Genomic DNA, 26,607 nt, shown 5'->3' with positions numbered 1-26,607 from the left:
ATCTCTTCAAAGTCTTTACACTTTATTCATGTAGGAAACTAAAATAATAAAAAAAATAAAAGGTAGAGATCTAAAATATCAAAAAAAAGTACAAGGATTAATAGCAAAAGTGAATAAAATACAGGAACCAAAAATTATGTTTTTCTTAAATTTTATTTTGCCGATACATAAAGAGAGACATATGATATTCATTATATTGATGTTATCATTATTAAACATAACTATATTTTATCTAATGGTTAAAAAACTATTTTTTTATCTTGGTGGATGGGAGGTTTATTTTTCACAAGAATGATAATAAAACACTTTTAAATAGAGTTAGGAATAAAAGTTGGACCTGAAAGTCTTATTTAAATAAGGATTTGGATTTGAAAAATGGGAGACTTTTAGAGTCATTGGACTTCTAGGCCTGACCCTGATAAGTTATGAAAAAAAGGGGTCGAGCTCGGGTGGCTCTCCAAGGCCTATTTAATTTTTTTCTCCTCTACCTTAGAACACATCATTTGACAAATGGGAAAAAAATCTTAAGTATTCAACCATTTTAAGTTCTTGGACTCTCTTAATCTTTTAACTCAACCTTTCTCTCTCACCCTCTTCTTTCTTCAAGTTGTCTTGCTAGTCGCCTCTATGCTTGCCCTCAGGCTCTTTCTGTCTCTCGACTCGCCTCTCCCTCTCATCTTTTGATTTAGCATCTCTCTCTCAGTATTCTATTGCTTTAGCTTTTTGGTTATCTTATTTTCAAGTAATTACTCTTCAAGCATAGACTTTTTTTAGGTTATAGATGTCCGAGATTTTAATTTGATATTTGCTTCTAAGATTTCAATTTGATTTAAAAAATTCTAATCCCTTATCTTATTATGTGAGGATTATATTAATATGCCTTATATATTTGATTTCTGAAATTTATTATGAATTTTAATGGCATCAATTAACATATATTTAAACTTTTAAATTTTTTATTTATTTTCTAAATGATGTGACGCCTTGACTTTGTTTTTGTTAAATTTTAAAGTTAAATTATAATATTAAATATTATAATGTTAAATTAAAGTAATTTTTAAAAAATATTAAATTATAATATTAATTTTTTTATTTTTTAAACAAAGTTTCTAAACACCACTTTAACTTTTCTTAATAAAAATTGGGTCTCAAAATTTGATAAAAATTTAAAAAACGAGATTTAGAGCTTGGGCCACTAAAGGCTTGGCTTTAGGGAGTCAGGCTCGTCCATTTTTTTATTTTTATTTTTAAAATATATAAATAATAAATATGTATTATGATTTAATTATTTTATAGAGCTTAAAAACTTGTAAGGCATTTTGATTTTATGTGCAATGACGTATTTACCCCATGCTGATATTTGGACCTGTCGCCGTCGGACGCTTTGCTTCTCGGTTTCGCAAGTCGCCGTTCTTCCATCACTTCTCAGCATCGCTGTCGTTGCTGCCCAGTGGGTTCTAGTTTGCATGCTCTGCTCTTCAGTCTTCAATTCTTCATCCAGATGCCTTTCAATTCTTCTCTTATTTATTTGCTTTTGATTCTTCAAGCCTGAAGCCATTCTTCAACTCCGAGCTAAGAACGACAGGTAATAGCCCAGAATGCTGACGACGAAAGCCATGGGGGTGACCGGCCGGACGTGGAAGGGAGAGGGCTGGGTTCCGACAGCCTAGATCTGAAGAAGCCGAGCAGAGCTAGGATGATGAAAACGATCGTGGAGTGTGGAGACATGAAGAAGTTTGGAGCTATGTTCATAATGATCAAGATAGGGATTATAATATGAACTCTATGAATTTCAACACTGACGGAGGTTCGCCAGTATAGAGAGAAACAAGATCCAAGAGCTTAAGGAAGTAAGATTCTTAAATTAAGGTTTCAAGAAGACTTCAAGGAAGATGATGAGATATTGGAGGGTTTCATGTATAACTGATAGTAAGTGATAAAAACGAGATGCTTCGTCCATGCCTCCAAGATTGGGAAGTGATATTTGGACCTGATAGGAGTGCCAGGACCAAAGATCCATCGTCCCTGTGGTCTGAACCTGTGCCGTGAATCTGACCGGGCGATTGGGTCTGGACGTCTGGTGATTATTTTTTATTTTCTAAAAATAGTCTTTTTCACATTAAAAATAATTCACCAGCAAGTCTAAGATATTTAATTATTATTTAAGTATTTTAAGAGTATTTTTCTGTCATTCTTTCTTTTTTGTTCATAAAATTATTTGTTATTTGTTTTTCCTCTGAAATATTATCTGAAGAAAGATTTCTGCAGGAAATAAATTGACATTTAGTGAACTCTACAAAGAGGACCCTGAATGTGTAAATTTGTCAATTTTTAAAAGATTATTTGATTACACAAGCTTTCTTTCATGATATATGGAGATTGATTTTTTCCATAAAAAAGAGACGTGTCGTTATTTAATAAAAAATATACTTTCACAGATATCTGAAATTTGTAACAATGGAAAATATTAACCAATAAATGTTTTAATTCCCCCTTTTTATGGTGACCTCTCATGTCTTTTTATGGTAACAATAAGTTTTGTATGGTTAAGAAAGATCATAACATGAAAGTAGCAATCACTAACCAGAATTCAGAAGGATATAATTAGCATTATCATTTTTTAATTGAATAAAAACAAAACTCAAATGAAGCAAAACATGAAAAATAAAATAGTAACAAGGAGACTATGATTTATTCATTTGACAATCAAGATTAATGACCCATTTAGAAATGCAACAAACCACTCAAGAATCCACATTTGTGTGGGTGCATATTTATATGATACAATATAGAACAGTTTCTATTTTCTATACTTACAAGTGAGGGATTAGAAGAACAAATCTATTTCTTCTGTAACAAAAATGAAAACAGTATGACTAATAGATGAGAAGAGAGCCCAAAGGAAAAACTCTCTTTCTCCTACTTGGCTGTACATTTCCATCCTTTGCTTTATATAGCTGTTCCATTTCTCAACAGAAGAATTTCTTCTGGTGATAGGAGACAGTAAGAACAAAAACAGAAAGTGAGATCCTCATTGATGGATGGATCCTATGCTTCTTTCTATTTCTTTCTTCACTAGTCCTTTTTTACGTAGAAGGGATCTGAGTCCCCATTCTCATGATCTGATAGTAATCCAATTCTGTGATGAACATAATCCACATTCTTCTCCATGCCTTTGCATTTCACTTCCTTTTCTTCCATCTTTGCAACATGTGAACGGGTTTCTGACTGAGAAATCATTTCCCTCTGGACTTTCTGGTTCATCCAAATCATAAGCACCCTCAAAACTTGAAATCCCCAACACACAGACTGGTGAGGAAGCAGTATCTTTGGATGAAGATGATGGTGTTGTTTCAGATGAATCCCTTGAGATAAATGGGTGCCTAAGAAGTTCCTCACATGTCCACCTTTTTCTTGAGTCTCTCTCCAAACATCTCCTTAAGAAATCCAGACCCTCCTTTGAGAAATGGGTTGGGAATTGAGGGATCTCATCACCACAGGCAATCTTCAAAAGAACAGCCATTGGGTTTGAATCATAATTAGAAGCACCCCAAGGAGGCCTACCAGTAGTCATTTCAATAACAGTACATCCCAAAGACCATATATCAGCGGCAAAATCAAGCTTTTCATTCCTCAAAACTTCAGGAGCCATCCATAGAGGGGTCCCACTAACATGTTCCAAAGACTTGTTATTCTTCTTCTTCATCAAACATTTATTTTTCAAGTCCTCCACCCTCCTTGCACATCCAAAATCTGCCAATTTGATGTCCCCAGAAGACCCCAGAAGCACATTCTTGCACTTAAGGTCACAGTGCACAATCCCATTACCATGAAGATAATTGAGGCCTTTAAGAATTTCTTTTGTATACAAACGAACCACATCTTCTTGTAATGATCCACCAAATTTCTCTGCAATATCAGCCAAACTACCCCCAGCCATGTACTCCATTAGAACATTGAGATCATCTCCATCTCTTTCTGACCCTAAGTATTGGACTGTATAAGGAGATGGTTCTAGATTCTTGAGAATCTCAACCTCATTCTCTAAAGCCGCAAATTCAGCCCTGGAATGTGCTGATTTAACAACAAAGAGTCCTCCTGTGGATTTGCTCATGGCCAAATGAACAGTTCCAAAAGATCCTGATCCCACCAATTTCCCCTTCATCCATTCCCCTTGTTTGGGAGATCCAGATGGGGCAACTCCGGCCATAACGTTTCTTTATATTACAGCTAACCAAATCAATCTCGAATTGAGAAATCCCCAATTCGAAATATGAAACTTGTAGTATTTCAAAATTCATACAGGTTGCCACAGATCGCGCATACAATCTGGGGAAACAAAAATCCAAATAACACATTCATACATAGAGGCTTTAAAAAAGCACGCTCTAGAGGACGGAGAACAAATTGATCAAATATTCACACATGCATACGTACATACAAACTTGAACAAGCGATTCATCACTTCCAACACCACGAAAATTCCAAAAATTCTAGAAAATACAGAAGAAAACAAAACTTGAATCAAATCTAACATTATTGTACAGCGGAGAGAAACCTTGAAAATGGTGCCAAATCCAAAGGGTCGAGCGGTTTCCCACGAATCGGGAAAACCGCCCTCTGTTAGAGAGAAGCCTCTGTTTCACAAGTTGTGGGTAATCGCTCGAATGTCATTCAGAGGAAGAATTTGAAACTATATATAGGACTCGGACATGGAGATCCGGTACAAGCCATTAGTTTAAAATTTCTAAACCAAAAAAAAAAAACACTTTTAGTCCCAAAAATTTATTTGAGAGTTCACGTTAATCCATTCATTTTATTTTATTCCACCTTAATCTTTTAATTTTATCTTATCTTTCGATTTTGGTATTTAATTTCTTATTCCAATTTAATCTTAATTTTATTTAATTTTATTTTTTATCTTAATTTTATTTAATTTCAATTTGATTCATTAACTTTGCCTCATATTTTAACTTTGGTTTTAATTGATGATATGGTTCTTTACGAAGTTTGATATTATATATATATATATATATATATGTATATATGCTTTTAATATTATTAACAAAATAAAATAATTGGTTTAGGCTAAAATATACATTTAGTTTTTTAATTTTATATAATAATTTATTTTAGCTCCTTAATTTTATAAAGTATCTTTTTAGTCTTTTAATTCTGATATTATTAGTTTTATTCTGAGAAATTTTTATATTGAACTTCTAACTATTGACAAATCATTCTCAAATGTTAACATATTAAATTTAATTTTTTTAAATAACAATGATTAGTACAAAAAATAATCATTTAAAATTAATAATGTTAAAGTTAAATAATTAAAAAAATATTTTATAAAATTAAATAATTAAATTAAAACTTTATATAAAATTGGAAGACTAAAAGTATATTTTAACCATTAGTTTATTTCATTATGAATTCAACATCTCTTTTTATGTTAATGTTATCTTTGAATACATGGCACACACAACATATCAATGGCTTTTTTTTATATGAAAAAATTTAAGTGAAATGGGCATTAAAATTCACTAAGCTTAAGACATGCCTTTGAACTCAAAAAATGTTTACAATTACAAAAATATTTATAAATTTTTCATTAATAAAATCCTCATATCAAGGACTTTTATTTACAACACCAAATGGAAAAAAACTATGGCACTTCAATGGAAAAATATTCTACTTATCTACGCTTGTATATAGAGGTGTTTATCTAGTTTGGTCACTCGATCTTACCAATGTACTAGGGCACACTGGTCTAGGCTATGAACAAGGTGTTGTCCACTGTCTGCTCTCATTCCCACTTTATAAAACTTAATTTAGAAATTATTGATCAATTTTAAAGTAAGCATGACATCTATATAATATCATCAATAGGGAAATCTTGGTTAGTGAACTACACTTGTTCAAAGCCATTATCTTCATACATTTTTTTTCATTAACGTTAAGGTGAATGTTTAAGAACCTATTCTTTCTTTAGCCACCATATCTCTATGGTTATCTTTTACTCCTAATTTTCCACATGCATTTTCACATCCATTCCAATATTGTCATGAAAATGAACCTTACACATAATTTATGCTAAGGTCATGAAACTTCTACCATATTTCTTTTATTGTCACAAATCCTATCTACCAAATTATCTGATCAAAGTAACTGAACCTATCAATATCATATTCATGCCACATAACCTTTGGACACATGCATTTTACATATCAAATGAAGTGACAAAATACTTTCTTCATTAGAATTAGAAAAGTAGGCTGTCCCGACTCCAAGTTTTACACATTTTAAGCAAGCCATCACAGCATCACTTATACATCTTTATACAGCTTATACAAAACACTCCATTTCGTTTCTACAAACCAGCATAAACATGGAACCCAATTCTCCAAGAACCTTTCAATGCAAATATTTGTTCCTGCGCCTAATCATCTAAATACCTTGATTTGATAAATTCATCACCTAATCTTCATCATCGCTCATGGAGGTTAAATCTTGATCCTCACCATCAATTCCATCACCTGCCAAAAGAAAAATAAATCAAAGAGGCATAATATTACTAGCTTTGCTTAAATGCTTTTAATTAAAAAAAAATAAAATATGTGATAAATGACAAAATGCTAGTATATTACCACTATATTTAAAATCATACAACCAATTACGGACACAGATAAGCAAGGTTATTAAAATCAGACTGGACCGGCCGGTTCGACCGGTTCGATCGAGAACCGGCCAGGTATTCAGTTCGGAGATGATGCAGACCGGGGGGAGGGAGAACCAGACAGGAACCTCCTGAACTGGCTTCAAACCGGACTGAATCGAGAGAACCGACGGTTCAGGCTGTCCAGTAATTATTTTTTTTCCTCCTTCCCAGTTTCACAAAATGGCACCGTTTTGTCCTCAGAATGCCAGAAGCCCAGAACCTAAAATCGTTCGATCGTGTCTTCTTCTCCCTCGAGTTCTCTTAGCCGTCAGCCAGTTCGAGGAGAAATTCGAAGCTTGAACGCAAGTTGCTGTGGAACCCTCCAGAGCACTCCAGTTCGAGAAGAAATTCAAAGCTTGAACGCAAGCTGTCGTGGATCCCTATTAGCCGATCTATTGAAGAATCTATCCGGCGAGCTTCTACAGAACAAGATCCAGCGAGCTGTTACAAAATCAGTCCAGCGAGCTTCTGTAGAACCAGTTCGGCGAACCTCGCGAGCTCTCACCTGGTCATCTTGTTCGTGTTCCTCCCTCTCCTCTGTTCATCACATTTTCGTTGGACTTCGGCTCATTCTCCAGTTCGGCTGACCTCTCATTTCGGCATTTTCCAATCTGGTCAAGTCCATTTCCAGCCTCTTCTGCCATCTTCAATCTTCATTAACAGGTTATTGCTCCTATTCTTGAAGCTCAATTAAATGATAGTTTAATAAATAATTGATTACTGATTGCTGATTTAATAATTTTGATTATATTTTTATTAAGCTTAGTTATTTTTTATGGATTTGAAACCTCCCACTCTTGCCACCAAGCCCAATGTACAAGTTAATAATCCTGATCCTACTCCTCCTGTCATTGACACTCCCTCTAACTCAACTCCAAATAGTAATAGTACCCCACAAACTGTTGTTGGTTTGAATAGTAATGATGCCTTTGGGGTTCAAGTATCATCTACACCATCTCTTTAGGGGAAAAGTAATCCTGTATGGGAGCATTTTTCTTTTAAAAAAGAGGGAAGAACCTGTGTGTATACTTGCCTTCATTGCTCCTCATCATTTAGAGGAGGTGGGATCAACAGGATGAAGCAGCATCTCGCAGGTGTTTCAGGAAATATAATTTCTTGCAAGAAGGTTCCACATGATGTTCACCATAGAATGGTTCAATCTTTAAAAGAAGTGTCATTGGCAAATAACAAAAAGCTTGAAGATCCAGACATGCCTGAAGAGTTTGTTGATAACTCAGAATGTGAAGTAATTGCTCAAGTCCAGAGCCAAGTAAGCAAGCTAAGAAGGCAAGTTCTAGCAGTGTTGTTGTTATGAAAAAAAAGGAAAAACTAGTAGGGTTGACAATTATTTTGCCCCAAGGTCAACTTCTGGCTCCCAACCAGGGCTAAAGAGTGTGTGGTCATCTAAAGAAGCTCAGTATAAAGCTAAATTAGCCATTGCAAAGTGGTTATATATGAATTGCATTCCATTTAATGCTATAAATTGTCCATATTTTTTGCCTACTTTGGATGCAATTGGTGCAATTGGCCCAGGTTTTAAAGGTCCTTCATTTGAGGAGTTAAGGGTTAACTTGTTGACTGATTGTAGAAAAGAGTGTCAACTACTTATTGAAAGCCATCGAGCCACTTGGAAAGAAAGTGGCTGCACACTCATGGCTGATGGCTAGACTGACAAAAGGCAACGGACATTAATAAATTTTTCGGTTTATTCTCCTGTTAGCTTGGTTTTTGTAAAGTTTGTTGATGTTTCACATATAGTCAAGGATGCCAAGAATTTGTTTTCTTTATTTTGGGAAGTTATTGAGTGAGTCGGTCCTACAAATATAGTGCATGTTGTGACTGATAATGCAGCCAATTATGTAGTTGCTGGCAGGTTGATTTGTGAAAAATATAATCATATCTATTGGTCACCCTGTGCTACTCACTGTTTGAATCTTATTTTGAAGGACATTGCAAGCATGCCCTATGTAGCTGAACTTGCAACAAAGGCATCAAAAATTACTGTTTTTGTGTACAATCATGTGGCTTTTCTTTCATGGCTTAGGAGAAGAGATGGTTGGACAGAAATTGTGCGCCCAAGAGTGACCAGGTTTGCTACTACCTTTATTACATTGAAGAGTTTGTATGAACACAAGCATGACTTGCAAGCCTTGGTCTTAGATAAACACTTCCATGATAATAAACTATTAAAGACTAAAGCTGGACAACTGGTTGGTGACATTATGTTGGACAAGAAGTTTTAGGATGATTGCCATCAAATTGTATGTCTTGTGGGTCCTCTTATCAAGCTACTAAGAATTGTAGATGCTGATGAAAAACCATCTTTGGGTTATGTTTATGAGGGTATGCAGAGAGCAAAGAATTTAATCAAAAATTTCTTTCGTGGAAAGAAGGAACAATACAAGCCTTACACAAGCATAATTCAAGCTTGGTAGGATAAGCATTTGAAGTGTGATTTGCATGCAGCAGCCTATTTTTTAAATCCTGCATTCTTGTATGATCAAGGATTTATTGAGAAGAGTAGAGTGGCAGAATCATTGTTGGACTATTTTTCAATATACAAGTCTACCTATAAATATTCTGACATGATTTTTGAGATATAAATGTACTGCAAGCGCCAAGGCTCTTTTAGCCGAGAAGAAGCTCATAAAGTAGCAAATGAAATACAACCTGGTTAGCTTCTTCCTCTTTTTTTTCCTTTTATTATAATTTTAAATATTAACTACTATTAATTTATTTGAATTTGATGTAAATGTCTGGTGACAATATTTTGGGGGTAGTGCTCCAATATTACAAAAGTTTGCAATTCGCATTTTGAAACAAACTTCTTCAGGATGTGAAAGAAATTGGAGCCTATTTGAAAGAATTCATACCAAAAAAAAGAAATAGGCTAGAACATGAAAGATTGAATGATCTTGTGTTTGTTAACTACAACTTGCGTTTGCTAAACAGGTGATCATTAATCATTACTCAAATTTGAAATAACTCTCTTTGGCTTCAATAATTGAATGATTAGGGATTTGATTGTGATTTTTTATATATATGTAAAACGTCAAAATTGAAGAAGGTGAGCTATGATCCTGTTGATTATGAATCAATTGATAAGCTTGAGTATTGGATAGCTGAAGAAGTTCCAACTCCAAATCCTGATTTCACTATTTAGGAAATTCAAAATGAAGATTTTCTTAGTGGAAATGCATGTCCCTCTGAATCCGGTCCTGAATTAAGGGAAAATGAAGGTTGTTCCTCTTCTTTTTACATTAAAGCTTTGTTTGATTTATAGTTTATGACCTTATTCATTCATTATTTATATGTCAATGCTAACTATTTTTTTGCCAAATATATGTCTAGGTGTTGTTGAAGATGTCAATGTTCTACAATCTCTTATTTTGGATTCATCAAATGCTATAAAAGTTGAAGATGTTTGTGATCTCCAACATGATTTTGGTGAGTTTAATTTAAAAGATTTATATAGCAATTGAATGTTGTAGTTTTTTAGTTGAATTTGGACCATTAGATTGTATGAGAATGTTAGACTATGGTGTTGTATTGTGCATGGCCATGAATGACTTTGAAGTATGCCTTTGAACTTTGAAGTATGATGAAATTATCACTTTATTAGTAATTAGTTATCTTTAGTTTATCATATTTCCTATAATTTTTAATGTATAATATTTAAAATATATTAAGTTAATTATAAACGATCCGACCCCGGTCTGACCCCGATCCAACCTTTAAACCGTGAACCAGTGCCTTGACCGATTCAATGTCCAATCCGGTTTTAATAATATTGCAAATAAGAGCTTGGTCATTCTTTAAAGGGAAACAGCTTCGATACTTTGTGAAAAAATGTGAACCAATGCTAAAAGCTGATTGATTAGCCACTGTAGTGATCGGAATGCTCAAGATATCACATGCCATCCTTGAAAGATGTGAAAATTGAAACTGATTAGTCTTTCAATAGTCCAAGACATCTAATTCTTGAAACGAGTTAGGATCAAGTATTGCTTCTTCCAAATAATAATCAAGATCAAACTTTCCTACTAAAGCAGTATTTCAAGTCTTAAAATCAAGATAATCCTGCATCATGTAAAATATTAATAAAGTACCAATTAAAATGGCATTAGGAGTCTCAAATTTAATTCAAATCCACCTAAAAAAGAAAAATTACAGTAAAGAAGACATAAATTAAATTTAATTATCATAGAACATCAAGCTTACACGAAAAACATCTATGAAAAGTTCTTCACGCCTTGCACCAAGGGTAGATGGATTTGGTATTGACATTGATGCTTTAGAACTTGACTCATATTCAATGCCATGATATGAGGATGATGAACCAAAATCTTTATATTGACTATAAACAAAATATAACTTACTCTTGATAGTTTCAATCTTTGCATGACAAGTTATAGGGTCAAGTAACGAATAACAGTACTTTATCAATTCAAGCTTCAATCGCAGATCAAGAATAGTCCCAAGTACAAAGATCACACTATAATCATCCTAATATTTGTCAAACTTTTCTTTCATCCTACAAGCCGTATCTTGAATCACAAGATCAACATTCATCACATGTTCTTTTAGCAACATCTCAATTTTTGACATTTTCATGAAATAAATGTTTGAAGTCGAGTAAGATGACCCATTCATCAAGTTTGTAATCACTTCAAATGGCTCCAAGAAAGTGCAAATTTCCTCTGCTCTCTTCCACTCTTCATCTGATGGGCAACACTTGTAATTACTATCATTTAAAGCCAATCTAGCAAAAGCATGGCAATATCTAATCCCACTTTCCAGCATTGCATATGTAGAATTCCATTCAGTAGACACATCCAATTGCAAATCTATTGAGGTATCAATGCCCCTAACTTGCTCAACACATTGCCTAAAATTAATCATCCTCACCTCTGATGCTTTCACATATTTAATGCTCTCCTCAATCTTATGTAAAGCAACGCTTATTACTTTCAAGCCCTCCTGAACCATAAAATTCATTATACCAGCACAACATCTTTCATGAAAGAAGTCCCCATTGCATATCAAGCTATTTTGTGAACTCAACCTCTCTTTCAATACATCTTGCATATTGTCATTCATTGAAGCATTGTCCAAAGTAATAGAAAATAATTTCCTATCAATCCCCCAATCCATCAAGCATTCATGCACATTTTCAGCCAATTGAAACTCCAAGTCCGAAGGCACCAGGGACTCTTTGACATGATTTGTCTCAAATTTTCTTTTTGACTAAGATAAAATTCTCAAACATCTAATATAGCAGTGCTTCGACTAATGTGCTTAATATCAGTATTCAAATACTCTAGTAAAGCCCTATACCCTTCGTACTCAACAAAGGAATGAGGAAGATCATGCTCAATGATACCCATAGTAATGCATTGTCAAATATGGCTATAATTGATTTGTCTACCCTTGGGATTTTTTGTAGGGCCCAACATCATGCCACCGATATTGTGATATTTTGGGAGCACTACAAATTTAGTGATATGACCCAAGAGATCGGAAGAACCATATTGTTTACTCACAATTTTGAGGAGGAAAAATTGTTTATTCACAATTCACTTCAACAAGAAGGATGAAGGGATTGTTTATTCACAATTTGTCTGCAATCATCCGCATTACCAACATCCACATGAGCATTAATTGTGCGAGGAAGATGTATTTTACACTGCAAGTGGGAGGAAAGCAATATACCATCACCGCAAGTTTATAAACTAAATAGCATAACTTATGCAGAAACTCACCTATAATTAATATATAATTGTATACACAACAAGAGCATAATTCAGAACTTTCAAACGCACAACAACTGTATATCCCTCTATAATGTACTATGGTTATTTCAGAAGAAACAAACGAATATAAGCATTTCAACGTTTTAGATTAAACCAATACGTGGGCGGCATAAAGAATCGAGGCTCTAAAACTAGGTAACTAACATTCCAATATTCTTGAAAATACAAGACAAATACCATTACAAGTTTGAGATTATTAATTTATTATTATGCTGAAATGAAATGAATCATCATTACCGAACAAGATCACCAGTGTCCGAAAAGACAACATTTAATGAGTCAGCGTTCAACAACATGGAAGATAAAGAATTTGAGGTAAAAACAAAGCCATAAATTCAAAGCAGAAGCAGTGTTACAGCAGTGCGAAGCCGAGGGAAATTGCCGAACGTGCTGTAATGCCGCTGCTCTAGAGACACAGAGCAATTGCCGACGACTGCCGACAGTAGGGAGGGGAAAAACTGAGAGTGATGAGCGATGACCGATAGAGATAGTGATGATGAATGGCCTGCTTGGGGCTAGCCAGGGCTTGGGCGTCGCAAAGTGTTTTTTTTTTTTTTTTTTTTAAGTTCAGATGTAAATAAATAAAATGCAGCTAGATTTTGAGGAAAGTGAATTTGGCGGGAGAGGATGGCGGGTTATTTTAGGGAGAATTGCTGTGAATTTTGGCACAGACAAAAATGAATCTAACCGTAATCAAATAACTTGCGAATTGAAACCCGTTTAACTCATATTATTTATAAAATATATATAAAATTAAAAAATAAAAAATGGAGAGAACTTCGGCAATGCAACTTTACAATACAAGTAGATTTGAAATGTCATGATAGAATTTATCCATCTTGTATGTTTATGATATGAATTTTTTTAATTGTACAAATATCACATTAAAACTTATTATTTAAGATTGATTTAAAAAATAACAAAAAAGTGGGTTGGTAAGTTGGTAGATTGACCTATTTAATCCACCAACCCACAAGGATTGTGTAAGCTAAAATTTATTTAATTTATATGAAAATGAATTGAACCCAACTCTAATTATATGATCTAGATTGACTTGATTGGATCACTCAATATCTTCAATCTATTTGCTTCAATTAGAGGGCATAATGTGGTTTAGATTACTTTAAATTAAGTCAAGTAAAACCTAAAAAGATGGCAAAGCTCTCTCACCAAGTATTAAACCAATTCTTTTTTTCTATTTCCATGATGCATTTCAACTTTTCTTTTTTAGGAATTAATTAATGCTTCAGTTTTTACGGATTGCATTCTTATAATTCATTTTCACACAATACTTGCATTAAAAAGGTAAATATACAAGGTAGAGTTGAGAATTCAAGGCTAATCTCCAATTTTACCATTTCTCATAATTAATAATCATAATAAAATATTGTATAGGAATTCAAACAATAATAAACCCTAATATATACTCCCCTGGTCCCATTTTTAAAACATTTTTTAAGTAATTTGATATTTAAAAATGTAAGACATTTTAAAAATAAAGTTTATTAATAATAATTATTTCAATATTACTCTTTATTATTTACTCTTTAAATAAATTTCTTTTCCTGTCTCACTCTCTATTTAATGGAGGGTATTTTTTGGATGTTTATAGAAAAGTCAAGAATATGCACTATGTAATTTTGTCAAAAAAAAAAAACACCCTATAAGATAGGAGAAAAGGAGTATAATACTAGTAATTTAATGCTTCGTATTTTTCTCAACCTATTATCTATCCAATATGTGGGAAAAAATATAGTGTAATGTGTATAAAAAAAAAGAAAAATATTAATTAACATGTATCCCCTCTAACCAATTAAAGTTAAGTTTGGTTGAATATGATTAGCACAAGCTTAAATAAAGAGCTCATTCCATAAGATTAGTTTACTAGGAGTGCCCCACAAACCTATAATTTTGATAGCTCCTAATCCATGACACTTCACTTGGCTGTAACTAATCAGAACTCTTTGTGGGCAACTTTTTCCAAGACTACAATCTCAAAGGGAGTAGTACCACCATCCAACGGACTAGCCTATCAAATGAGAGCTTTCCTTCAACTTATAAATTCCACACTATTTGTGAACTCTCAAATGTGAGACTCATGACAATGTCACCTTGTTAAAGATGATGTCTACGGTGACTCTACTCTATGGCACTTCACTCACCCTTTTGCTAGTCAAAACTCTTTGTAATAACCCATTTTTGTGACATCGATGTCTCAATAAAAGTACCAATATGAAAAGCACAAATCTAAAAAGAAAGCCTATCCCAAAAGATTAGCTTAGTAAAATATCTCCCAAACCTATAATTTTAATGGCTCTCGCTCTATGGCACTTCACTCGATTGCGACTGATTAGAATGGAACCTAAAGGAGAATGGAACCACCAAACCCTTTTTGTGACTATGGAAGGCCTTTTCCAAGACCATAAATCTAAAGGAAAATGGAACCACTACCCAACAAACTTGCTTATTGGATGAAAAAGCCCATTGAACTTATGAACCTTATATTACTTATGAGACTCCCCGATATGGGACTCATGATACTAATCTTTCATAATGTGATAAATTAAAGTTTGAATTCTCATTAAAAAAGTGCCCACATCTAATACTTGATCATGCCTCAAATAAAATTGTCTCCAATAAAAAAATTTAATACTTAGCCATACTTCAAAATATATACTCTTTCAAGTCCTTATTATAAGTCATTTATAAACTATATTTAGGAGCACAAAATTCTTTAGAAAGTGACTTGTGTGTTGGGGGAAGGGGGGTTTAATTGAGTGAATATTTTAGTCTTGAAAAATAATTTCTCCTTTGATTCTGCTTAATAAGGAAACTCCTTTTCTTGTGTTCTTTATGCAGCATAAATAAATGAACTATCATTAACTATTAATTTATATATATAAATCAAACTCAAAGAAGGAAAAAAGCCATCTTTCACACCCGAACCAATTACGCTTATAATTGCATTACTATCACAATGATGTGCAATGTGGTACATGCCATCAAACAAATGGGATAACTTCAATAAAATGACCCAATAAGGTTATAATGATATAAAAACAATATGTAGACATGTCTTTTTTTTTTTGTAACAGAAAAAATGCCTCATTTTGAGACAAGTTTGACCTCCTAATTAATTTGGATGATTTATTCATTCATCAAAAAATTAAAAAAAAATTCTGAACAGATCTAAACTATCCAAATTAATAAAAGATCAGATTTACTCAAAATGAAGATCATTTTACCACCAAGACAAGGCAGGATCATTCCCAATCAATATACATGGTACAAAGAAGCCAATGAAATGGATTGGAGCCATGCTTACAGCATCCTCTTGCAAGTGTAATCAAATATAACCTGAAACAGACTCCTGGGTGATGGCTCCTCTTTCACCTTTAAGAGGTGAGCAACTCTTGAGAAACCATCATCATGGTATCTAGACAATGCATTTTCTTTCTCATCAGATTTACCATCATAGTGCATTTGCTTTGTTCTTGACAATGCCCATTGCATTGCCCATATGGCTAAAGGGCGCATGTAACACAGAGATCTGTACTCATCTTTAGTGGTCCAGGCTTCAGGAGTTTGAAAAGAATATCTACAATTGATCAAACAGAAGGACTTCAATCAGATATTGGGTTTTTTTTTTTTGGGGGGGGGGATGAAACAGAACAAATCATAATAATTAAGTGTAAATGACAGTTGAATTCCATGTAGTTTGACCCGAAATCAGCCTTTTCTCAGTAGTTTTAAGTGTGCCATTCAATGGCTCTATGTTTTACCATTTCATTGCAAACTAAACCCCAAGTGACAAGTTTGACAAGAATAGCTATAACTGATCAAAAAGATAGAACTGAAGGACCTCAACGAGATATTGGAAAAAAAAAAAAAAAGGCTTACGAAATGGAACCTATGTTCGTAGTAATAAGGATAAATGACAGTTGAATACCCAATAATTTGACCAAAAATTAGCTTCTTCTCAGTAGTTTAAAGCTTGTCATTAACCACCGAGGCATATGTTTACAGCTATAATTGATCAAACAGAAGAACCTCAGGGAGATATGAAAAAATTACGTGAAACAGAACACATCTTCATAGTAATAACGGTAAATGACAGTTGATCTCATGTAGTTTGACCCGGAATTAGCTTTTTCTCGGTAGTTGAAAAGGTATCATTCAACACCTCTAGTTTGAAAAGAATAGCTATACAGAAGGACCTACATGGGATATGAAAAAATTACATGAAACAAGCATCTTCATAGCAATAAGGATAAAAACAGGTGAATCCCACGTAGTTTGACCCAGAACTAGCTTTTTCTCAGTAGTTTAAAGTGTCATTCAACACCTCTATGGTTCGTTCCATTCCCATTTAACCACCAAGTGATTTGTTTGGTTTTATTTTAAGAGAAAACAATAAGTCATTATTTGATCAATGAAGAATTTTATCGCCTAAATCATATCATACCCATAATTTTTCTTGGTCATTTAAATATACTAAATAATGATTAAGTTGACGTTTAGAAATTGAAACCATCTAATTAGCCCCGACAATAACATTTTACCACTACAAGTAGAACAGACTTGAACATTAAACTTATCTATTTCTGTTAAAATTTGGATAGAAAATTAATGTAGTAACATAACAAATCACAATGGGCTAAATTATGCACATTGAATCATAACGAGGACACTTGAATTATTGGCCAAATCACAAGAGTCAACTATAATTACACAGGAAATGAAATTCTGAAACCAAACTTAAGCACTAAAATTTAAGAAAGGACTTATTTCAGGCCCAAATATTAAGATAACAAGTCATTGAGATTGTCATATGCCCTGTTCATGCTCAGACAATTCTAACTTGTTCAGAATCCAACATTCCAACAAGTAAAGGAGAAACAGTGTCAGGGCTTCATTTTGAAGTAATAATTTGTTGAGAAGCCTACAATTATCTAGACTATAAAAGATTTGATCAATCATCATAATTGTTTGTCTTCATGATTATATCAAATTACAAAGTTTCAATCTCAAGTTTCTGCATCTCCTATGACTGACGGTGCTAGCAATTAACATTGTCAGCAAAAATAAATTCCAAGATTCTTCAAATTCAATAGTGTATGCTCTTCAAAAAAAATTTAGAGAACTTAGATTCCGTTTGGTTGCTAGAAAAGATAAGGAATGGAATGAATTGGAAAAATCAAAATAAAAGTGAACTAAATCACCCTTTCCCTTCACGGCAAGCATGATAAAAATTAGTACTATATGCGACAAATGTGGAATCATCACACTCTCCAAAACCTCATAAATCATGACTCTCAATTCATGAACTAAATTATCTTTTTCTATTATAAATATGGCTCAACCATCCCCTCCACATTTTGATAATCTTATTTGTTCCTTTATTTTTTCAATTCATTCCATTTCATACCTTTCTAGCAATCAAACAGGACCTTAGTGTTTTGGGAACATTTTATCTTTAATGATAATGTCTTTCAATAGTTAATATTGGAAAACAAGAAATGAAAATTGGGGAGGGGGGATCATATGGCTATCACCTTAAGTGGAGGGGGATTTAAGAAGTGGAGGCACATAAAAGCAAAAGCCTAAATTTGGCAACAGATGGAAGGAAAATTTGTTTGAAAAATAAAATAAATGGCAGGAAATTTCCAACTACTCAAGCAAACCAAATTTCACAACCTAGCTCAGTAGCTCAGGCACAGCCTTCAACGGAACATTATTTGTACTAATTAGTACATCATTAGATATATAGATAGTTAACAGAAAGTCTTGGTTCAAATTTACACTTCTTCACATATCAAAACAAGAAAAATGCTTTTAGGATGACAGAAAAATATGCTTACCCAAGTCCATGGTCAGACCATGCAGTTTCATATACTCCACTTGCAGTTTGAAAAGCCATATCAATCATATCTTCCTGGATCATTGCTGCAGCTACAGCGTATGTGACCCCTGACCATATTTCTCTGGATTGCATCGATGACATGTCAACTTTTCCATCAGGCAACATCCCATTTACAGCACCCCGTTTCCCATCCTTTACTTTCATAACATTATAATTATATACCATTTGAAGTGCACTTCTAGCTTTGTTTGAATCAACAATTGGTGGAAGACCACATGCTCTAGCATACCTGCAAAAAAGCAAAGAATAATCTTAAATACTGTGAAGGAATAATAACCACATACGCAACACCTGAGGATGAACCCTGGGTTCAAAAACTCAAATCACTCAAATCTTGTTATATCAGCATTGGTTAGATGCTTTCAGTTTCTTCTGCTAAATGTCCATTTTTGTATGAGACGAGGTAAAATTTAACAAGTGAATTCTCCCATGCCATCAAACCTTCACCAGAGCCAAATCCTCAATATGTCTCACAATGATCCGATTTTTTAACACCTTTTCTTTTTCATTATGTTACACAAACTTATACTTTAAACTATAAAGATACATAAACACAACAGCTTGATCACGTACTTGGATTCTAACTCAAATTAAATTGGTTGGCCAAAAAATCAAATTCAAATTGACAAGAGAAGAGTTCAAGTGGTAAAATCAACCATGGCAACAATAAAAAATAGTTTTAAAATTGCTATTGAAGCAGGCGAGGCTCATGCAAGAGGATATAGTTTCCGAAAGACAAAATACAGACCATTGTCCAGCTAATTGATCAGCTTGAATGGATGAACTCGAAGATCCTCCGCTACTGTCATAATTGAAGTAAGAGCCATTCCATAATTTTTCATATGCAACTTTAGCTTTCTGAAAATTAAACCAGAAATAATCTTCAGAACCCTTGTCACCAATTTCACGTGCCAAGGCTGATGCTGCCAATAGTGCAGCCAGCCATAGTCCACCACTATATGCACTTACACCAGACACAGACCATGTGTCATAAGTTTGATCAGGGAAGCCTTCATTCTCAATCATTCCATCACCATCCTTGTCAAATTGGTCCATATAAGCCATTGCAACATAAACAGATGGCCAAACAGCATGTGCAAACTTTTTATCACCAGTGGCAACCACATCCCTATAAATCTGGAGAACAAATTTAGGATTCAGGTCTTTCCACCTATCTGTGTTATAGATATTATAGCCATTTACTTCAAACCACGGATCATTGATTCCAATATCATGAGGAACAGCACCAAGAACCTTTTTTGGAACCCACACGCCATTTTCTAGAAGTTTCATCTTTACAGGATCATGCATCATTACTGCTGCAGCAAAGTCTCTTTGGATGCTGAGTTCAAGTTTAGGAAAGAGCATGACTAGTGCAAAAGATGAATAGAAGTGAACGTCATAGGTATTCCACATCTGATATTCAATGCCTTCGAGATAAAGGAATTGACCAACGTTTTCTTCCCCATCTTGGAGCAGCTTCACTCCTAATGCAGAATTTGATGCATGAGAAGTGTGAATTTGCTCAGCTACTGAACTAAAACTTTCAAGAATGTTAATGGCAGTATCATTTTGATTTGATATATGATTATTTTCCCCTGAATTTGATCTATTCCGGTCCAGGGAAAATTTTCTCCCTCCTAAGCTGGTCAGGCTATGCACTGGAGGTGAACCATCTGCCAAAGAAAAGAAATTATGAAGACTAGGGACAATGATAATTAAATATCTAGCGCTTGCAAGATAATAAAGGAAAAATAACTTCAGCTACTTAGGTGGCAGAATGAATGGAGCATTTCATATGGATTGCAAATACCTGTCCAAATTGTCCCCCCAGAATTTAGGTAGTACAACTCGTTAAAAAGGGTGATTGGATACCTGCAGAAAATTCTTTGAAAACTTCAGTGTTTGCCTGTAGGTGCAGATGCTGAATGATGCATGCAGGCTTACCATTCAGGAAACCTCTTGTCCTCAAGAATTGGTCTTTGCCATGCTTCTATCTGGGCCTCCCATTGGCTATGCCCTGTGGCATCAATTCAATAAAAAGGTTGAAGAAACTTAACAAGGAACTACACTTACAAATAAGGTATTTCTGAATGTTAATTGGGAAATACATCTAAATTTAACGTCAAGCAAAACTCTATTCATATTACTACATCACACTTTAAATCCATATGTATACACGTATAAACCCAGATATTAGAAAAGCAATTCAAAGTAGTTCGGCAAATAAATGTACCAAGAATGGCATCATGTGCAATATCTGCTGCAAAATCTCTATTAGTACCATAGAATTTAGTGTAACGCCTGTTAAAAAACCTCATCAGTTGTGCACAATTTTTCACATTAAAATTCTTCCTAGCAACCGTTCTATGACCAACCTGTAATAAGTCCTTCCACTAGGAAACTTCACTTCAGGGCAGTTCCATGCCAATGAAAATGTGACAGTGCGTTGTGCATCTGGTGGAATTTTTAAAGTAGCTGCAATTGCTGCTCCGATAGATGATCCTGATTCTGTAGGTACAGGTGCTTCAGGAAAACTCAGACGATCAAAGGACCCTTGCTAAAAGAATAAAAAGCACCCCAATTCAGTCATTTGGAAATATTCTGAAACAAAAATATAAATGCTTACATGCTAACTGCCCTCTCTGACACATGCACACATGACACGTAAATTCTAGAAGAAAATCATAACTATCACAGAGCCTACAGAATTTTTTGAGGGAGTCATTAGCCGTAGCTGAAAAATCAGGAGATTTCCTGTTAATAGTATGATACTTGATTCCATGTTAACAAATTCCAAAAAAGTGACAAAATAAAGTTGCTCATGGGAAAAAAAAAATTAAGAAATGAATGTAATCACCAAAAGTGATGAAAATTATTTTATCTGCAAGAAGATAGCAGGTTTAAATGACTAGTGAAATAACCAAGATTTTCCAATGGTACATTGCACAGTATGTCCTTCACCTTTTTAATTTCTTGCCACATATCGTTAGCTGAGATCCCATCATAAGCACCAGATATGACAAAAACAGGACATTCTGAGACATGAACATGTTCAGTTTCTTCTGCTGCAATTGCAAATGTGACTGGAGGCTGCCCGTTTGCAGTCCTACAATTTAGACCGTATAAATTAAATGCATGACAAATTCCAGATTTGTTTTTCTTTTCTTCCTTCACTTAAAAAAAGAGTAACAACTTAAACTTACATGTGATGAAGAAGCACCCCATGCACCCCATCATTCATCCTAGCAGAATAGAATATCTTGCATGTTAGAATAAACAATAGGTAAGCAATGAAAAAAAATAAGGAATGAAATGGAAGTATCTTCATAAAAAATAGGTAGACCTAGTGAAAATTTTCTCACATCATTTTCGTATTTGTGTGATAACCTGTAGATTCAGAAAGTCCTCCAACAGAATTCTGAATGAACACAGAAACAACAAATGATATGAAGCGTTTTCCCTTACATTCATTTTGTTCTTTAAATAACCTTATTGTTTGCACTCAGTGCCTCGGGACAAGAATAAACTATTGAAAAGTGACTGCAACTAACTGTAACAGCAGACAAAAAGCATAACTTACAGCCCATGTGAAAAGCAGGGTGACATCTGCTGATGTTTTGCCAAAATTATTCAGCTGAATTGAACAAAATCAACTGCTCATTATTAAATCTGAATGTATCATATTCCATGCAAAAGAAGATTTTAAGGAGATAATAGCTAACCGTGAAAGTAAAAACTGATACAGGATAGCTACTCTCCTTATAATTGTGAGGTATGACAGGTGAAATCTGACGACAAACTATTCTTAACAAGGGGTCTGGTTCTGCATTTGAAAGTGCGAATGATCAGTGTCAGACTCATTATTATTCATGAAAATAACGTGATAGACTTGGAAGCATACTATGTTTTCTAGCTTACCCTCATATACTGTCCAGGCCCTTGGATACAACGCATGATATGTAGAATTTTGTCCATTCAGATTCCAGTCCCACAATCCAATTCCTGAAACTGGACTTTCTCTGCTTAGGAACATAAAATTTAGTAAATTGGTCCCATTGGTTATGTCTCTCTTTAAATAAAATTCAAGGCATTCATAAAAGATCCAACTCATTAAAGTAATGTGGTTACCAAGAAATATAAATTACAAGATCAAAAGGGACATGGCAAAGGCTTACTTCAAACTATCTGGCTTTCCTGGATATAGTACACTTGAGTATTTTTCACCATTTGAACGCGAGACAAAAACCTGACATAATAATCTCAATCATGTCAAAAGATGGCATATAATTAACAGTAGGAAGTACTGGAACATGTTCATCATGAATGTCTATTTCTTATCAAATAAACTGTTGTTAACATGCTCGAACTCCACACAAGATTAATCCTGGAATCAGACTTCAACATATAAGGGGGGAAAAAAAAAGAGGGAACTGTATTTCATAAACATAACACACTTATCACAGAAATGCTGGAAATTTGTCAGGCATTCCAGATTTAGAATTCAAAATTCATAAAGATAGAGCATTTGCACAAGATGGGCTGATGAAACTTACAGAAAATTGATTAGCTAAAATTGGCTTCTCTTCACATATTCTGGGGAACAGCTGCAAACGCTGAAATTCACCCCTGTAACTCCTTCCAATGCTTCCTCCACTGCAGACCAGTTTGTCAACGATAAAAGTTGCATATAACATCAAGTAGAAAAATGATTAAATGATCATCTGGGACAGATTCAAATCAAGAAAATAATATTGATGGTTCTAATGACTAAATTAGAACCCTGAATGATTTTCATGACTTGGTTTACATCTGACTTAAAGCATGTGATTATAAGATTGGTTATGACTAAGTATGAACAAATACTTCCCCTATCAGTATTCTTTACTTAAATACAGCACACAAGCATCCCAATAGTTTACAAATTAAAAATCATTTTCTAGGAACAATAGGCATACTTCTTGTTTTAATGACACATAAAAGAATGCATAATCTAAATTCATAACCTAGAGGGCTAAAAATACCAGTGAATGCTCATATATCATAGGACTGGTTGATTAAGTAAGATCTTATGTTTATCTCTTGGCTTAAGCAACAAAACAAATTAATTATAACTCACAAAAAAGTCAAAACCTACCCAATACCACCTAATGGAACACCGTGATGAGATGTTACATGACGTTTGGCAAAAGGATCAATAAGCACTCCCTGTAAGAATGATAGAGACACAAAAGGGAAAGGGTTAAAGAAAGGTATTCAGATGGAAAGTTCACTACCAAGAATTAATGTAAGAAGGAAATTCCTTGGTAAAGGCAGATTTACTCTTCCTCTAGCAGCTTCTTCTTGAACATGGCGCCATATCCGATAACCAATAGGAAGCTGACAAATCAAATAATGATCTAATGATTTTTGTGTTTACAAATCCACAAATGTTTCTAATAATTAAAATATACTATACCTATCCGTTGACAAATTCAAGGTTAGGATTATGTTTCTATAACAATGCAGATTATATAACAAAGCAGCAAAATATTTCATGCTAATATATATCCAAAGAAATAAAGATAGAGATTTAGGATTTTTTAAGGTTTTGCCCTGAAGATGACAACCTATCTGGACACTTTGTGAGGATGCTGTAGAATAGAGAATGCCAGCATATGTTCCAGTTATTATTCCTGACAAGTTAAGCTTGCTGGCTTTTAAGTCCATGCCTAAAGTTTTCTGTTTTCTAGATGAGATGACCAAGTGGGATTCGTTCATTATACAAACAGTTACAGACTGAACTCTGACCACAAAGGCAAAAATAGACTTAAAGGGGACTTCTAAGATATTTTAAAAAAAGGAAAGGAAAGAAGAAAAAGATAAAAGGGTGATAATAACATTATCTCACTCATAAACTTACCATATGAAGTGTCTCCTTTAAAGTTAAGGTGAACTCCAGTGGAAAATTTCCTTCAGAGTTTAATTTCCGCTGCCAGGTAAGTGCTGCCGGCTTCCACGGTTCAACCTTAATTTAACATACAAAAGATGTTTAGAAAAGAATCTTTGTTAGCGCTCAAGTCATCAAACATAGGGAAAGTTGTGCAGTCTTTAGCTGAATCTTTGGAAGAACTGGCAAAAGCGATTTTTCAAATTTAACTTATCCAACAGAATCAACTAGATTATAAACATGTTAAAAATTGCCAGAATTACTAGTTTCGACTTCATACTTGGAATTGTTGACTACAAAAATAACACGTCTTCCTATTAATGCCTAATTTCAAAAGTAACAATGCTATACACTTTTTAATTATGTTAATCACCCCTCCTCGCAGGTTTATTGGCTGTAAAGTCACTTCATTAAAAAATTATTAAAAGCTTTCAGAAAGGATAATCGTCAATTTAAATGCAAAAAAGGTTTTAAAATGAAGAATTAATCTCCCACGTTTAAAAGCAATACTTGCTCATTACTCTCAGAAGGTTGGATAGGAGAATTATACGTACCATTGGCTGAAGAGAAAATTATTCATAGATTTTGCTGATTGATTACCAGGAAACTACATCTAATTAACACATTAGCAGACATATATTGTAGCAGTCATGATTATCTCTTCAATTTCAAAATCCTGAGTGTCGCTTAAGAGGATGGCCTCAAACATTTCCTGAGTCTATTTGATCTAAAAAAGTAATACAAAAGTTTATGCACGCCATAAAAGGTAGATATATAACAAGCACAAGTTCCATTGTTGTATCATGAAAAGAGTCAAACTTTCTAAAATGTTACAAAGAAGAAGACTCAGGTAAAGTTCTTTAGGCAATACTTTGTATTGCTCAAATACAAAAAAAATTAAAAAAAAAAAAAAGCATCAGGACTATGACCGTCGTATGAAAGAAGTACCAACTAAACCTTAGGTTTTACTTTTCTTTTGGGCAAATAAATTGCTTACTAACTACATGTTTTCTGAAGCATACACTCTACCTTGATGTTTGAAGACTCGTAAACTTCCTGATATTCTTCCACAAAATCATCTTCAACCATCTTCCCTATGCCAAGCAAAGAGTTAACGATGGAACATTGAAGTATGATACTTTTATTAAATATATATATATATATATATTGAAGTCTGACATCATTGCATAACAGCTGCAAAATCATCTAGTGAAACCAGGAAACTAAATAGACCCATTAATCAACAAACAAATTGTCGTCGCTGAAAACATGAGTACTCTATCACTAATCCTAATCATAGGTGCCCTTACTTCAATCGCCCAGTAAATACTAAGAAATCGCGGAACACGTATATACATCTATGGTTGGTATGATAAAAAAGAAACGAATGAACAAAGCCCATGCATTTAGCAGCATTACAATTAAAGCGAACAGCAACCACGAAAACGACATGGAAACATAAACACGAGCACCACCCCAAGTTTTCTGATGATTCAATGATACAGAGTAAGAAGCATAAGCATGATTCACAGATGAAGAAAGGAAAGGGTCAAACCTCAGAATGCTTGCGGACCAACGGTTGCAGAAGAACGCAGCCCAGCAAAGCAAGCAGCGGCAATGGCAAGTCTTCCTGCACTGATCCGACACTTTTATGGTGAAAATACACGAAAAGTCAAATCTCGATGGATTAGACTGTTACTTGTTCAAATAATTCCTTGAAGTCCAAAACATCCAACAATCGACGGCATGATAATCTTCGAAATAAATTAGCCATAAGCAATTTAATCTAATTACAAATGATACAATGTGTGTATGTGTGTGTGTGTGGCCAATAGCCAATAAACGTGAAAGCTTTTTCAACGTTCACTGTAAGAAAGACATTGCTTCTTTTGACATTGATAGAGTCGCGCCTACCTAACGGCGACGATTTTGTTAAATTTTAAATTATATTCTTATAATTTCTTTTATTTTAATCATATCTTATAATTTGATATATATTAATTTCTGAAAATTAAAATTATTAATAAATAATTAAATTTCTTAAAAAAATTGAAGTTTTTCAAAATTTGATTAAGTGCTTTTAGAAAAAAAATTCATTTAATAAAATATTTATACTTTTAGTAATTTTTTATTAAAAGTTATATATATATATATATATATATTACTTAGAAGACATAATTTAATTATATAGATTCTGAGTTATAACTCAGAATTTATATAATTA

The 26,607-nt window shown here is 33.8% G+C and overlaps 2 protein-coding genes across 5 annotated transcripts; both read right to left on the bottom strand.

The window, feature by feature from the left end:
- Positions 1-2,683: 2,683 nt before the first annotated feature.
- Positions 2,684-4,655, bottom strand: LOC129306931 (mitogen-activated protein kinase kinase kinase 17-like). The gene is made up of 2 exons (XM_054947752.1): positions 4,559-4,655; positions 2,684-4,329 (listed from the first exon to the last, which is right to left on the bottom strand). Exon 2 carries the CDS (start codon positions 4,208-4,210, stop codon positions 3,116-3,118), a length of 1,095 nt encoding a protein of 364 aa, XP_054803727.1. The 5' UTR covers positions 4,211-4,329; positions 4,559-4,655; the 3' UTR covers positions 2,684-3,115.
- An 11,066-nt stretch (positions 4,656-15,721) lies between these two features.
- Positions 15,722-26,209, bottom strand: LOC129306418 (uncharacterized). Of its 4 annotated transcripts, none has more exons than XM_054947026.1 (20): positions 25,939-26,200; positions 25,413-25,477; positions 24,357-24,461; positions 23,777-23,833; positions 23,592-23,662; positions 23,011-23,110; positions 22,633-22,703; positions 22,376-22,476; positions 22,180-22,280; positions 22,038-22,091; positions 21,820-21,875; positions 21,661-21,699; positions 21,419-21,563; positions 20,833-21,014; positions 20,691-20,758; positions 20,402-20,474; positions 20,268-20,329; positions 19,203-20,130; positions 18,393-18,683; positions 15,722-16,129 (listed from the first exon to the last, which is right to left on the bottom strand). In XM_054947026.1, the coding sequence occupies exons 2-20, from the start codon at positions 25,470-25,472 to the stop codon at positions 15,853-15,855; spliced, it is 2,841 nt and encodes a 946-aa protein (XP_054803001.1). In that variant the 5' UTR covers positions 25,473-25,477; positions 25,939-26,200; the 3' UTR covers positions 15,722-15,852. The 4 variants fall into 4 exon arrangements, with proteins under 4 accessions (XP_054803001.1, XP_054803002.1, XP_054803004.1 ...); XM_054947027.1 differs by having other exon boundaries at positions 25,413-25,472; XM_054947028.1 differs by lacking the exon at positions 15,722-16,129 and having other exon boundaries at positions 18,389-18,683; positions 25,939-26,209.
- Between the last annotated feature and the right edge of the window lie 398 nt (positions 26,210-26,607).

This window comes from Prosopis cineraria, unplaced genomic scaffold, assembly GCF_029017545.1.
Source record: "Prosopis cineraria cultivar Desert tree isolate PC_DT_omini unplaced genomic scaffold, ASM2901754v1 PC3, whole genome shotgun sequence".
NCBI classification, from domain to species: Eukaryota; Viridiplantae; Streptophyta; class Magnoliopsida; order Fabales; family Fabaceae; genus Prosopis; species Prosopis cineraria.
Note: the sequence above shows the minus strand (reverse complement) of the source record. Positions and strands in the feature narration are given on the sequence as shown.

Bases quoted from the DNA above. Each gene is read 5' to 3' on its own strand.
- LOC129306418 (XM_054947026.1), bottom strand. From the start codon at position 25,472: ATGGTTGAAGATGATTTTGTGGAAGAATATCAGGAAGTTTACGAGTCT. The intron at 23,834-24,356 runs GTAAGTTTATGA...TTGATTTGTCAG, and splicing joins TAAAGGAGACACTTCATATG to CTTCCTATTGGTTATCGGAT. The intron at 18,684-19,202 runs GTCTGTATTTTG...GCTTTTTTGCAG, and splicing joins GATCAATTAGCTGGACAATG to GTATGCTAGAGCATGTGGTC.
- LOC129306931 (XM_054947752.1), bottom strand. From the start codon at position 4,210: ATGGCCGGAGTTGCCCCATCTGGATCTCCCAAACAAGGGGAATGGATG.